The sequence below is a fragment of the Pezoporus wallicus genome, unplaced genomic scaffold (genome assembly GCF_028554395.1).
Source record: "Pezoporus wallicus isolate ANWC-B61680 ecotype Strahan unplaced genomic scaffold, APGP_CSIRO_Pwel_v1 scaffold_3294, whole genome shotgun sequence".
Lineage (NCBI taxonomy): Eukaryota > Metazoa > Chordata > Aves > Psittaciformes > Psittacidae > Pezoporus > Pezoporus wallicus.
The window spans coordinates 5109968-5122929 of NW_026635478.1; the positions used below are offsets into that span (position 1 = coordinate 5109968).

Genomic DNA, 12962 nt, shown 5'->3' on the forward strand with positions numbered 1-12962 from the left:
CAGGAGTCACTGACGAGGTCAGGGCCTGGGAAGCTTGAGCCTTGAAAGAAGGCAGTACCAAAAAAGCAATTAATATACTACTACAAATCACTTGGATATTCCTACCCTGGGATATCCAGGAAGTTTCCAGGTAACTTAAATACAGCTGAAAATGGAAATCCAGTCAAAAGTTCTGCGAAGGTACGTTAGATGACTGCTGCTCTTCCCCAGTGCTGAGCAGTCTCTGTGAACAGTTTTGATAGTGGAGGAAAGCTATACTCTCTCCCATGATTTGCCATAAGTAACACTTGGCACCTTGCAGAAATCACTTCATTCTAGATTTCTCATCTGACATTGCTAAGAAATTCCTTTGAGACCAGGAAAATAAGTGGGGTTTAGGAGCATTTCACTTACGGCAGAAGTCAGGTTCCCTCCAGTGGACCAGGACATTCTTCCTAGCACAGGCTGCTGCGTAATTAGCAATAGCAGAGCACAGACAATCCTTGCCATTGGAGCAGGCACAAACATCAAAGCGGCAGTTCTTCACATAGGGAGTGGGACTGACTTCATGGTGACAGGGTTCAAATGCAGAAGACATCAGAACTGAGCAGGAGTCCTCAGCATATTTGGCTGAAAAGGAGAAAAATTACATGCTTGCACTGAATCAATCAATGGCTTTCAAGAAAAGCTAGAAGAGACACAATAGGCATTTTCTTTTTTTTAAAAAATGAAAATAAATATAAAAAAAAACACAAACAACCAACAACAACAAAAAAAACACAGAAGAATAAAATAGGATCAAGGAGGCGTAGATAGCATCATAGCTCATAAGGTCATAAGCTCCACTAAAAGGATAATGTTTCACTAGTAAAACAAATCAAGAAAAAGCAATGCTTTTATATTCTGCTAGCACTATTTCTGGTGCTGTACTTCCTTTTATGGGGCCTCTGCTTTCTGCTGCTTTTTACATTTGCAAAATTAAACCTTCTAGGCTGCTCTACACTCACAGATCACCAGAGCCTGCTCTGATACACAGCTATTGGGTTTTTTTCTGTGTGCTTACTCCTCCCCAGAATCAGAAGTTGCTGTAACCCCTGGGACACAAATTTCTCCCCATTTCTAACCAGCACAGCCAAGTAGTATGGAGGGAAAGAGGAAGGCTGTTAGAATGCAGTAAAAGAAGGGAGACAAGGGATCAGGGCAAGTGTATAAGATGTAAAAATCAGAGGGGTGAAGATGACAGATTTTTATCCTCAGAGTGGGCAAATCACAGTATTGGTATCACTTGTAAAAGGAGTTTCAGTGGCACAAGTTTGTACTGTGGCTTTGATGGTTTAACTCTGACTGTGATTCAAACTGAACAGCAGCACAATCCCACATTACTAATTTTTGTTTAAAATTTGCAAAAAAAAAATTACATTTTCCTGAGGAAGCCTGCATCAATCAGTGTGTCTCTCTGGGTTTTGATGTCGGGGTTTGGTTTTGTTTTAACAGCCACCCTATTGGCCGTGTAAGCAACACTAGCTTCCTCTTTTTTTTCCTTATTTTACTTCTGTTTCTTCTTATTTTTTTATTGTTATGTAAAATGGTACATCATAGTTTGCTGCACGTGTTAATTTTGGACAGAGCTCAGTACCTAAGCGAGGATTGAGATTGCAGGGGTCACTGTCTTGTTTTAACAAGTCTTGGCAATCTGCGTTGAGCTTCCAGGAGTTTCCAAAATCTTCTAGAAGAGCTTCCACCATGCCAGAAGGTGTAAGAAAGTCATCCCCTTGGTTACCATTGTAATTTCCACATAGCCCACACATCCTTTCGGAATAGACTGAAGAAATCTAAGGAACACAATATTAGCCATAACATTATCCTCCTGAATATGTCTTCAATGTATGACATGATTTTCTAAAGAATGAATCATACGCTATTTAACAATCAAGGAGATTCCCAAATACACATTAAAATACTACAAATACAATTTCATTGTACTGCATTTTTTAACTTCTAACAAAAATGCTACTATTAGCAATTTTTGCATGGTACAGTGATAATTTCAATGGCAATTGAAGGTGACTAGGAGAAAAATTACTTTTGTGCCTTGATCCAGTTTAGTCTTTCCCTGTGTTTCCCCTTCATTCATATAAAAAAACAGAGTAACAGTGGGGGTTGCATTGTTTTAATATAGTGAGATGATTATATTTCCAATGGTAATTTGGGAAGAGATACTGCATCCAAAACCACTTCACATTTTAAAAGAAAACTTGAAAATGAAGAAAACTTAAACAGATTGTTTTGTCATAAAACAGAGGCAACGTTGGAGGAGTTGTTCCCTTCAACATAAAGGATCATTAATAAAAAAAGGAAGAGGATACTACCCCTAAAGTTATATTACCTCACATGAGAGCTTCCTTCTGCCTAGAGAAACTTACGATGGCATTGCAAACAACCCATATAGCAGATGGACTTTTCACCTTGCTTATTCTTGCTGCTAATTAAGGAACAGCTGAAATTGGACCCTAAATGAAGTAGTAAATGGGGGAAATCTAAGAAACTTGTGCAACACAAAGCACTAATACCTTTTATTCTAGTAGGAACTGTCAGTTTCTATTAGAAGTAAAGATCTGGTACATCACATGTAAACCAACTGTCCTCGGGAGCTGACTCTGTGTCTTAATGCTACAATAGCTCTCTCTACACATTTAGTAGAGTGTTACTTTAGTCAGATTTGCAGGAGTAACCAGAGAAACAGAACCAAAAAAGCTAGAAAGAAAAACACATTTTTGAAGAAAACTGGTTTTCTGTATAATTAAAAAAAAAAAAAAACAAAAACAACATAAACATTCTCTGAAATTTAACTTAATACTTCCCTCCATTCAAACACAGTGGTCAGAGAGTAAATATGGAGCATTGAGAGGACAAACATGAATTATTAGAGGCTATGTATCCTTACTGTTCTGAAGGCCAAGGAGGCTACATTTTCCATATACTCTGCAGACAGACAATGACTCTGACAAATCCAGAGTCTGGGGTATTTTTGAGTGGAAACTCGAATCACAGATATCAAGTGGTCACAGAAAGGGAAGCCTTCTTGAGGAACACAGAAAGAAGTTTTGCCAGAAGTCTGCCCAAGTAATGGAAGCGTTTCACTTCCCCCAGCTGTCAGAAATATTTGGCAACAGGTCAGTCTACAAATCCAGCGTAAATTAACTCTCCAAAAGCAATTCCAAAAATGCTTTCAATGCCCAGAGACAGAAGGAGCTAGGAGCAGAACTGAATAAATGCAGACAATTGGAGAAGCTTCTACTGCTCTTATGGGTGGAGGATCTGGAGCAGAAAATTAGATTTGTTTTAACTAAGAAAGGATTTGCCAGGCTATACAGGCCTCTGACCAGGAAAAAGAAAAATTACTTTGAATACTGAGAAAAGCCAAAACTTCTGAGATGTGGCAAGAGGCTGAACTGAATTATTCTGAACCCAAAACCAACTTCTGGGACCCCTGGAACACAGAGATAAAGGCAAGATGGAAACAACAACAAAACCACAGATGTTTTCTGAAGTTATTCTTGACTTCCCTTCTCTGTTGTCCTTTCAACTCTTGTATTTCTGAACTAGGTTTCACAAACCCTTACGCTGTGCCAGATGTGGCATTTAAGCCAGATGTGGGGGCAGCAAGAGGATTCCAAAAGCAGTACAATGGTTTAGAGACAGCAGCACTCACTGCCCAGTAGAAAACGCCAGGAAACCTGGCATTCTTTGCCAAAATCTTCTCGGTGAGCAAAACCACCCCACATGGGGCCCAGCTGCAGATCCCCTATTCCAAATGGGGCTAAAGGCAGCAGGGCTGTGGTTAAGCACCCACCCATGCTAGCATGGCGCAGAGCACACAGGTCTGCAGCTGCCCAGCAGCACATGGAAGCCCACTGATCTGACTTAGCATCTGTAGCCTGCAGCTCATTACACCAGGGAGCAACACTACAGGCGGACTCATGCTCCTTACACACTCAGGGTCAACAACTGCAGTCACTGGGACCTGCGATCAAAAGGAAACAGCCCCTTGTACAAGCAAAGAGGGAAACAGATGGCTTAGCTGTAGAAACTGTGGTGGTTTATCACCTATGAGGAGACTATTCCGCAGTGAATAATCTCCCTCCCCTTCGTTCACAGGAAAATAATTTTGCAGCTTGTAACACACACACAGACACGCACACCCTGGTTTGGGTATTTCTACACTCTGTGGTCTGCAGCACAGACAAACGCTAATTGTTAATCAAGGGTGACTTTAAGCATTCCTCACTGTAGAAGAAGCACGCAACATAACTTCTGTGAGTTGATTGTTCTCCCTGGAAATTAAGAGTAACTGTGTCTCTGGAGCCACATTCTTTCCTTATTTTAAGTCATACAAATCCATTGTCTTAGACAGGGCAGTCAAAGGAAATGAAAGCAGAAATCCAGTTTGGATGATATGTGCTGAACAAAACACAAAACTATTCATGGGTAATAATGGCTGTCATTGCAGAAAAAAAGAGGGGGAAAAAAAAAAGCTACCAAGCTGCTGTAGGATGAAAATGTTTGTTTCTGGAATACAAAAGGACCTGTATATCGCTCTGGGGGTAGCAAAAAAGAATGGAATTTCTAACATGCAACACAAAACAATTTCTCATTTCATCAAGAAGATATTTGTACATGTTTGGGTGGGACGAGAGAGGGGGCAAATAGACAGAAATAAGACAGAAAGAAAGAGTACCTTCACTAGGAGTTCACCATGACCATCCCAGTCAATTTGCAAATCTTCCCCATAGGAAATGCGAACTGAAGTCCTCACCATGCGCTGGATACGGAGGGCACCTTAAGACAACCACAGTGTCAGTCAGCCAAGCCAGGATGTGGTGTTTGATTGCCTGGGACTGCTGTGTTGGACTGAACAGGCCATCAGAGTAGCTGCCATGGAACAGGGGCATTCAGGTCTTCCAAAGCAAAGAGTGCCAGCAATGCCTGCTTCACACTTCCCAAGCTTTGAGCCGGTTCAGCAGTTTACATCTGCATGAACTAGTTCATGGGTTTTGCTTTAAGGCACTCGGGAGTCCTAGGAGAGGATGTATGTGCAATCTGCAAAACCTCAGGCATTACCTGTGACATTCTGCAAGATAACTGGAGGGACTTTCAGCTTCTGGATACATAATAATAATAATAATTTGAAAAAGCATAGACCAACAAACCAGCTTAATTCTGATTTTAGAGGAGCTGAGCCAAGATGTATCAACTGAATGGAGAGAAGTTGAAATGACAGAGCTTCTAGAAGAGACTGCAAGTGAGAATTTGGTTTTAAAAACACTTTTTGATTGAACTGAACATTCATAAGTGTTCACTCATCAGTGGCTGGCCAGAGTTAGCTGAAGAAAACACACCTTGTAGCAAAGGGATCTGTATGTCTTGTCCATTCAGTGAAACTCCTCCTCCATGTTTCATTTTAACAAGGCTGTTGTCCATATCCCGGATTCGAACAGAAGCTGAGCGAGTGCACACAGCATCAGGATCATCTGCACACTACAGAGAAGGGAACATTTGCCTTGAACCTCAAGTTTCACTTCACTGGATACTTAGCCCCGGGCCCCCAGAAGGCATTTCTGCACCTAATTCGGGAGGTGTTGAGTGTCTTGATGGTTTTATGGATCTAGTTTTTGCATCCCACAAACACTAGGCTGGAAGCCCTTCTTCCATTATCCTGTTAATCATGCACCAGGGAGCTACCCACACAGCTTCTGCCTCAGAGCTGGGAAAGCAATCCACAGGCATTCCCTAGGACCCCTGGGAGCAGCCCATACCAGTGATGGACAGCCACCCCCCCCCCCGGGCTGCGGCAGGAAGGACACGATGCCCTGCATAGCCCATGAGCCTGGGAAACAGCTGCACGGTTCATGCTGCCCCACACTCTTGTGCTACTTATTTTCCTGGCTGAGGAACCAGAACTGCAGGCCCCTGGGGCTCCTCCCCGCTTTCGAAAGGGAGGCTTCAGTGGAAACCCGTTTTGCAAGTTCCCCAGCACAGATGACCTCAGAGCTGCATTATCAGCGCTTTCTAATGCAGACGTATATGGTGCGTAGACCGTCACACCCTGTGACTGCTCTGTTGCTCGCGTCCTGCAAAGTAGGCTCATACTCCCCTTCACTCCCAGTCTCCTGATTCCACTGTACCCCTCCCTGCCTTCAGTTTCTCCATCCCCATCCCTTGTCTTCCCCACTGCTTGATTCAGTACCCTGTTCAGTCTCCAGCATAGTTCACCTACTCGTATATGCAACTAACTGATTAATTTCATGGCCAGGTTAACCTCTCTTATGACACCTCCTCCAGGGTCTCCTTCCCTCCCCGCGCTGGCCTGGCTCCCTTTCCTGCCTCCTTCCAGCTGTCTCCACTCACTGTCCTCCAGCTGCCTTTCTCACATCCAGCAGGGGAGACACGGAAGGAAGTCAGGAGTCGATGACTGGCTAATGAGCAACAGAAATCACCGGCCAATGTGACTTAATGAAAAGCAACCTGAGGGTCTACTCTGCCTGTGCACCCTACTCTGTGTTCGAGGAAATGCCTTTTCCCCAGGCATTATCCAGGCCCCAGCCTTCAGGGTGCTTTGCAAGGGGCACACCCTTGCCTGCATTTGTTTGTTCAGCTGGCAAAGAGGCGGTGAGGGCTCATTCTCCAAATCTCATTATGAATCTCAGTCTCCAGGTAGGCTCCTGGGAACAGCAGTGAGGAGAAGCAAAGCACTTATTAAGTAAGGAGAAAGACTGCATCTGTTATTTAAACTAATTATTTCACAGGAAAATTAATTTGGTTGGCCTGTATATCTGCAATTCATGTCATGCTCCCACAGCCCTTCCTTCCTACTCTCTCAAGAGCATGCACAGAGGTACACAGGCACCAGCCATGGCTGCTGTTACCTGCATGGTCTCGATGATCACAGAGAAGGAATTTTCCACACAGTCCTTGGCAAATAAGTACTGGCAAATGCCACTGAAGGTGTAATACTTGTTGTCAAAGCTTTTGAAATGGGACTGGCCAGTGACAGAGCATTCTCCTGAAAAAGGCAGAGACATTAATCACCCCAGTGCCAGTTGTGAGCAAAATCCTGCCCATCCCCACCTAAACCGCTGAGCTGGAAGAGCAACCCAGTGGAGCAGGCTGCACAAGGACCAGTTTCTCTGCAGAGCAGAAAGCACCGTTGAGATGCTTATCTCACTGTTTATTCCTGTAACTCATTACCAGTAGTAACAGAGGCGCCAGCAAAAGCTGTGGAATATGGTGCAAATCGCACTCAAGAGATGAAATTCATGCCTACAGAAAAGCATATATAGTGTTTCAAATAAAGGGTCATGAGGACATCAGCAAATGGCTCAGCTCTGCACTGAAGCAGATCTGAATCTTTGGTAGTACATGCCTCAGCACAGTCAATGTCCCCACAGGGTAGGTCACACCTAGGATGTAAGTGCTGGTGGCACTAACCAATTCTAAACAGCAACCCATGCTCTCTTTTATGTAGGAACTAAGTTTCCCCCTTTATGCAATGGGAAAACTGAGGCACAGAGAGTGGATGTACACTAATGCCCAAGACTGACAGAGCTGGGAAAGACACTCAGGATTACCCAGCGTTAGTCCTCCATACACTAGGACATGTTGCCTCTCTACCGTTATGCGGGAGCTTGCAACATCTTGACACAGCACACTCTAAATCCACTTTTACTTAGCCCGTTGGGGCATCCATGGAGCTGGCTGTACAATGCAGACATTTTTACTGATTTGAAAAATCAAGATTTGCAACAAGACTTGTTGGACTTTCACTGCTGCTCTGCTCTTCTGCAGAGATGCCTCAATTCTTATTCTGTTTCACGGTTGTGTCTTGGCAGACAGTGAGCTCCTTTTTCATCTCCCTACTGGTGTTTTATGAAGGCAACAGTGTCTGAAATCCTCCTTAAAGACAGCCCCCACAAGTGTTGATTTCTTCTTTGAGCTGCCTTGTAAGAACTTATTCTAGCATTGAAGTAAAAATACCTTATCGGAATGAAGAGCTGTTAGATAATCAGGGCTAGAGTTCTTCCAAGGGCAGAATTTTTGTTGGACTTTACTCTGAACCATTATCTTAATTAACTAGCATAAAGTTAAAAATAATTCTACAAGAGCTACATCTAAAGTCCTTACAGAATAGTATGAAAGCCTGGGAAGCCCACCCTTCTATTACAGAAAACAGGCTATTTAAACATACCAACATCTTAAAATGTTTGGTAAGTTGTGGCTTTTCACTTCCAGGAAGGCTGTATTCAGATGCCACAACTGGGATTTAGTACCCTGTTATGCTAGGATCTCTGCAAACACAAAGGGAGGCTTCAGCTCCACAGAACTTGCAAAGATAGACCCTCACACTTAGAGATGGTCCCATGGCAAACAAGGTGGGCAGAGACCTTGTCCAGAACAAAATTCAGGTGCTGGGCCTACACTGGCAATCCCCTGACAAAGGATGGAGAAAGGTTAAATGTCACAAACTGGCAGATGAATTCCATGAGTTATTCCCTCTTCACTCCCTTTGAGTCCCACATAGCATTTGACTAATGAACATCAAGTGGAAATTTCACTTTTCAATATATTATTCAGCATTAATCATCTTAAATCAGCCCGTGTTACAGCACAGCCTCACAGATCCTGAAGATTCTCAGCCTTGTGCATCTCTGATTTGCCCTAAAGAAGTCCAGTACTCACTGTATGTCATCCCCTGCATGACATCCCCCAGAGAGTAAGGCAGCTCGGTATTTACTAGCTCACCCTGGAAGCCCCATTTTCTGTTCAGTTAAATTTAGATAAAGGTAAACCAAGTGTTATGTTACTCAGAGTCATTTAACTGACTATCAGATACGGAGAACAGATTTAAAGAGAATTAGGCATAACCCACCATATTATACGCAGTTTTATTTCCAGGGAATTCTCTGAAACTAGGAACAAAGAAGACAGCCTTGCAGCATGGAGAGCTAGGGTCTGCTACCCAAAGCAAGTGCCAGCCCTTTGGCCTTTCTCCTGGAAGGGAAATTTCTTTCCTGCGGCAAAGTCTCTTCTTATGGGTCCCTCTATCTACTCCATTTCGTGTAATGCATCCCATGAGATTCCCTGAAACCTACTGCCTTCATAATTAATTTAATTATGATATCAGCTTGAGAGCTTCTTTCTAGTGCTAGCCAGCTATTGCTAGTTGGCTGACACAACACTGCCTTCTGTAGCACTACCTCCAGCTGGGCACCCAACTTTATCACCTAACATACAGCTAGGCAATTCCTTCCCATGATATAAAAGAAACCTTTCCTGATAAACAGGTTGGTAAAAAAAAAAAATCAATGGAACTACCTCCAGCATATGCGAGTCTAAGTATATAAACTTTCTGTGACTCATGATGTTAGAAATATTTGTTGAAAAAATAACCAGCCAACAATAAAAATATTCTGTAACATTGCTTCAAGTAGAGACAAAACAGGACAGGTAACAATATATACTTGGCTACCATTCCTATCAAGGGCTGCTGCTTTGGGAAGGTTTGCTGCCTTCCTGTACTGTCTCAGAACAGTCTGCAGATGTTAGGAGGCACATGCACAACTACTGCACTTATACAGCCTTCAGTCTTGCACAAGCCTAGCTGAAAAGTGACTTGGATACATTGGCAGAAGGTACAAAAATAACCTTTTTGACTTCTGCTCATTTGGCACAGTTTCCCAACTCAGAAAAAAGGCAGGGGTACTATACGCCCTCTTGCACAAAGCCATATATCAGTACCCGTTTGCAAGCCTCAATATCAGGTTTATCATCATTTCTATAATCACTATGAACAAAACATGGCTGCAGCTGAGGATGAACACTGGGCCCACATAATAGTCATAGTAGACCAGAAAGCAAGGACATAACCTAGGTAAAAACTGAAGTTAAAAAAAGATTCATTTCTTGTTTGTAAACCTGTTGATGCCCTTTAGCTAACAGACGTAACGATTCAGCTGGGCCTGTGTCCTTGATTCCGTGTTTTAGACAATGAGGTTTCCTGCACTTAGAGAGATCTCTAATGAACACCACAAGCACAGGGCTTCTCATAGTCCTGCCTGGCACAGCTCACTAAAAATGTCATTTCTATTTGAACATTTGAATACCCCACTCCCCCCCCTCATTTCTTAAGTTGCGGATTACTTTTTATTTTTTCTACTGCTGACACAGTAGGGCAAGTGCTTTTTCAGTCACAAACAGGAAGAAATGGAGCATTGATGGGTCAGGCAAGCTTAAGGTTAAATCAAAAGACAGACTTTTTGATAGCCATTTTAAGACTGTTGCAGTTCTAATTTGTGAGGATTGCACAGCCTCATCTCAACAAAAGAAAACCACCAAAGCAAAAAAAACCCTACTCTGACTTTTCCTGTCCTGCCATAACCCCAGCCTCCTTCTCATCCCTTCCACTCTCACTTCCCAAAAGCAAGGACAACAAACAAGACAAAGAGCCACACTGTCTCCCTGCAGTCTTCCATACACAACACAAGCAGAGTCAAATGCTGTTTCAGGTCAAGGAGGCCTTTCCATGGTTGAACATAGTGCAGGAACTGAGACAGGGGACATGCCACAGAACTAGCAGGAGGAATTAAGGAAGGCAGCACTTTGCTGGCCAAATAACAGCATGAGAAGTCATATTCCCCATGTGGGCAAAAAACTAGGACAGCAGCCACCAGTAACGGTGAATTTTAGAGGTAAAGTAGGAGGATGGGGAGCACAAACACAGGCAGAGCTACCTCTCCAGTCTGCCACCACCCATGGAAGGCAGGGTGGCCACTTTCTCCCTCCTTTGCCTGTAATATGATCATTAGCATCCAAACCTATGGGGTATTAAAAGTGATCCAATCTTTTCCCAGTGCTTCAAATTGTTCCATCAACAAAACTATGCTGATTGATACAAACACATAGGGAACAGTACTTAGTCAAAGAAACCCAGCAGTATTCCTCTATCTGAAAGTCAGTCCTCTGAACATACAGGCCCTTAAATCTTGGTAAACTAAGTAATCAAAAGAGGAACCATTCTTCTCACCAAAAGGATTTTTTATTGCTACACAAAACCCAGGTAACACTGTGTTTGGCTTGTCTCATGAGAATAACTTATAATGATGATCCTATTTGGTTTGTACTGGAGGAAGCAAGCAAGACAGATTCCCTTTCTGAGTGGAAAACATGTAAGTGGGAGGGATCTAGACAAGGCTTACTTGTCAAAACCTGAAAAGAGTAGCGCTGACTTACCTGGGCATTCCCCATTGCTGCAGATCCAGGTGCCATGCCGACAAATGCTAGGAAACATCATGACAAGTTAGGTAAGAGCACATGAATTCAAATCTTCTGTTGCAACTTTTCCCAAAATAATTGAAAGATGGGCCCCTGTTTCAGGGAAGTTGGACCAGTCCCCAACATCCTTTCCACCTCCCGTAATCTCATTTCTTAATATACCCAATCCTTCTTACCATCATTCAACAGCAGCTGCTAGTAACATGAGCCAGAATGGTTGCAAACTCAAGAAATTCTGTTTTCTCCTGACAAAGCTCTGTGTTGAATACAGTATTCAATTACGTTACACTGATGTGAAGTGAGCTTTAAATACAATTCTCAAGGTATGTCTGTTAATACAACAGAATCATAGAAAAATTGAAATTTGAAGGGACCTTCAGAAAAATTATATACTACAACCCCCAGCTCAAAGAAGGGAACTTCAAAGCTAGATCAGGTGGTTGAGGACCTTGTCCATTGAGTTTAAAAACCTACAGGATGACATTCCACTGACTCTCTGGGCAGCTGTCGCAGTGCTGCACCATCTGGGGGGAAGAATTTTTTCTTGTGTCTAAAGAGAATTTCCACTGCTGCAACCTGTCCATTGATTCATGTTTTTTCACCATTTGCCTCTGAGAAAAGCTTGGCCCTGTCTTCTTTACAATCCTCCTTTAGGCAGTGAAAGTTCCCCCATTAGCCTTCAAACAAATGCTTCTCACATTATAAACTACCCTGATGTGATCATCTCCAGTGTCCTCTCCAGTGCCTCTCTCTTGCAGTGGGCACACTACTCAACTCACAACCTCATGAGTTCATCACAGAAGAGCAATAATGCCTTTCCTTCATTGGCCAGCTAGACTTCTGCTAAAGCAGACCTTCAACAATTCAATGGCACACTGCAAATTCCAAGCTCCTCTTGCTTGGTTTCCCTTTCTGTGCAAGTTGTAGGGAGGTGGATTATCTCTTCCTTAATGTCTTTGGGTGGTGGATTTAGTGCCATCTCCCTTGGGCACTACTAGTAACCAGTAACATGCACTGATAGTGATTGAGATGTCCGTCATTCTTGGGTCTGTGGGATACCATGCCAGACAATCCTTGAATCTCAAAAATCAATTAAGTTTCAAGAGATGCTAGATTCTTCTTACTTCTTTAATTATCTCAGCCCTTGAAAAACATTCGTTGGGCGTCAGTTTATTGAGCCTGGTAAATGCAGAGCCAATGTCCTCCACAGTATTACCAAATTTGAATAATAGGAAGCATTTTCTAACAACGCAGTCTATCAGGCAGCACTGATTTCTCAAGAGAAAAGGCTGAACAATGTGGCCAAACTCAAAGCTACAGACAGCTTCAGGGAAAAAGACAAAATGCTACTGTCATGGTTATGATTCAATTCTGTGACACATGGTGCAGGTAATGATGCACAGATGCAGTGATGATGCACAGACCGTCTTTCTTCTGCATATTGTGGCCTGCACTGGGTCCCTCTTCTGTACTCTAATTGAAAACATATGGGCACAAAGTTGCCTGAACTCCTTCCACAAATATGTTCACACTTACACAAAACCAGATTAGGAATACATTACTCATTCCCCTTCCTTTCTTTAGACAGCTAGCCTTCCCCTTCAGGCTGGCATTCATGAGCCATGCAGCTGGGAAGAGTCATTAGTTTTGCAAGA

At 43.0% G+C, this 12962-nt stretch overlaps 1 protein-coding gene across 2 annotated transcripts in view; it reads right to left on the reverse strand.

The window, feature by feature from the left end:
- The window catches only part of VWF (von Willebrand factor), a 129722-nt gene that overhangs the window by 92738 nt on the left and 24022 nt on the right, over positions 1-12962 (reverse strand). For both annotated transcript variants that reach the window (XR_008974509.1, XM_057426168.1), the window contains exons 10-15: positions 11266-11312; positions 6906-7042; positions 5379-5517; positions 4718-4818; positions 1616-1811; positions 394-609 (exon numbers count right to left, since the gene is read on the reverse strand). Coding sequence is in view for 1 of the 2 variants with exons in the window: in XM_057426168.1 (XP_057282151.1) it covers positions 394-609; positions 1616-1811; positions 4718-4818; positions 5379-5517; positions 6906-7042; positions 11266-11312 (836 nt within the window). In the remaining variant the exon portion in view is untranslated. The remainder of the gene's footprint in view (positions 1-393; positions 610-1615; positions 1812-4717; positions 4819-5378; positions 5518-6905; positions 7043-11265; positions 11313-12962) is intronic.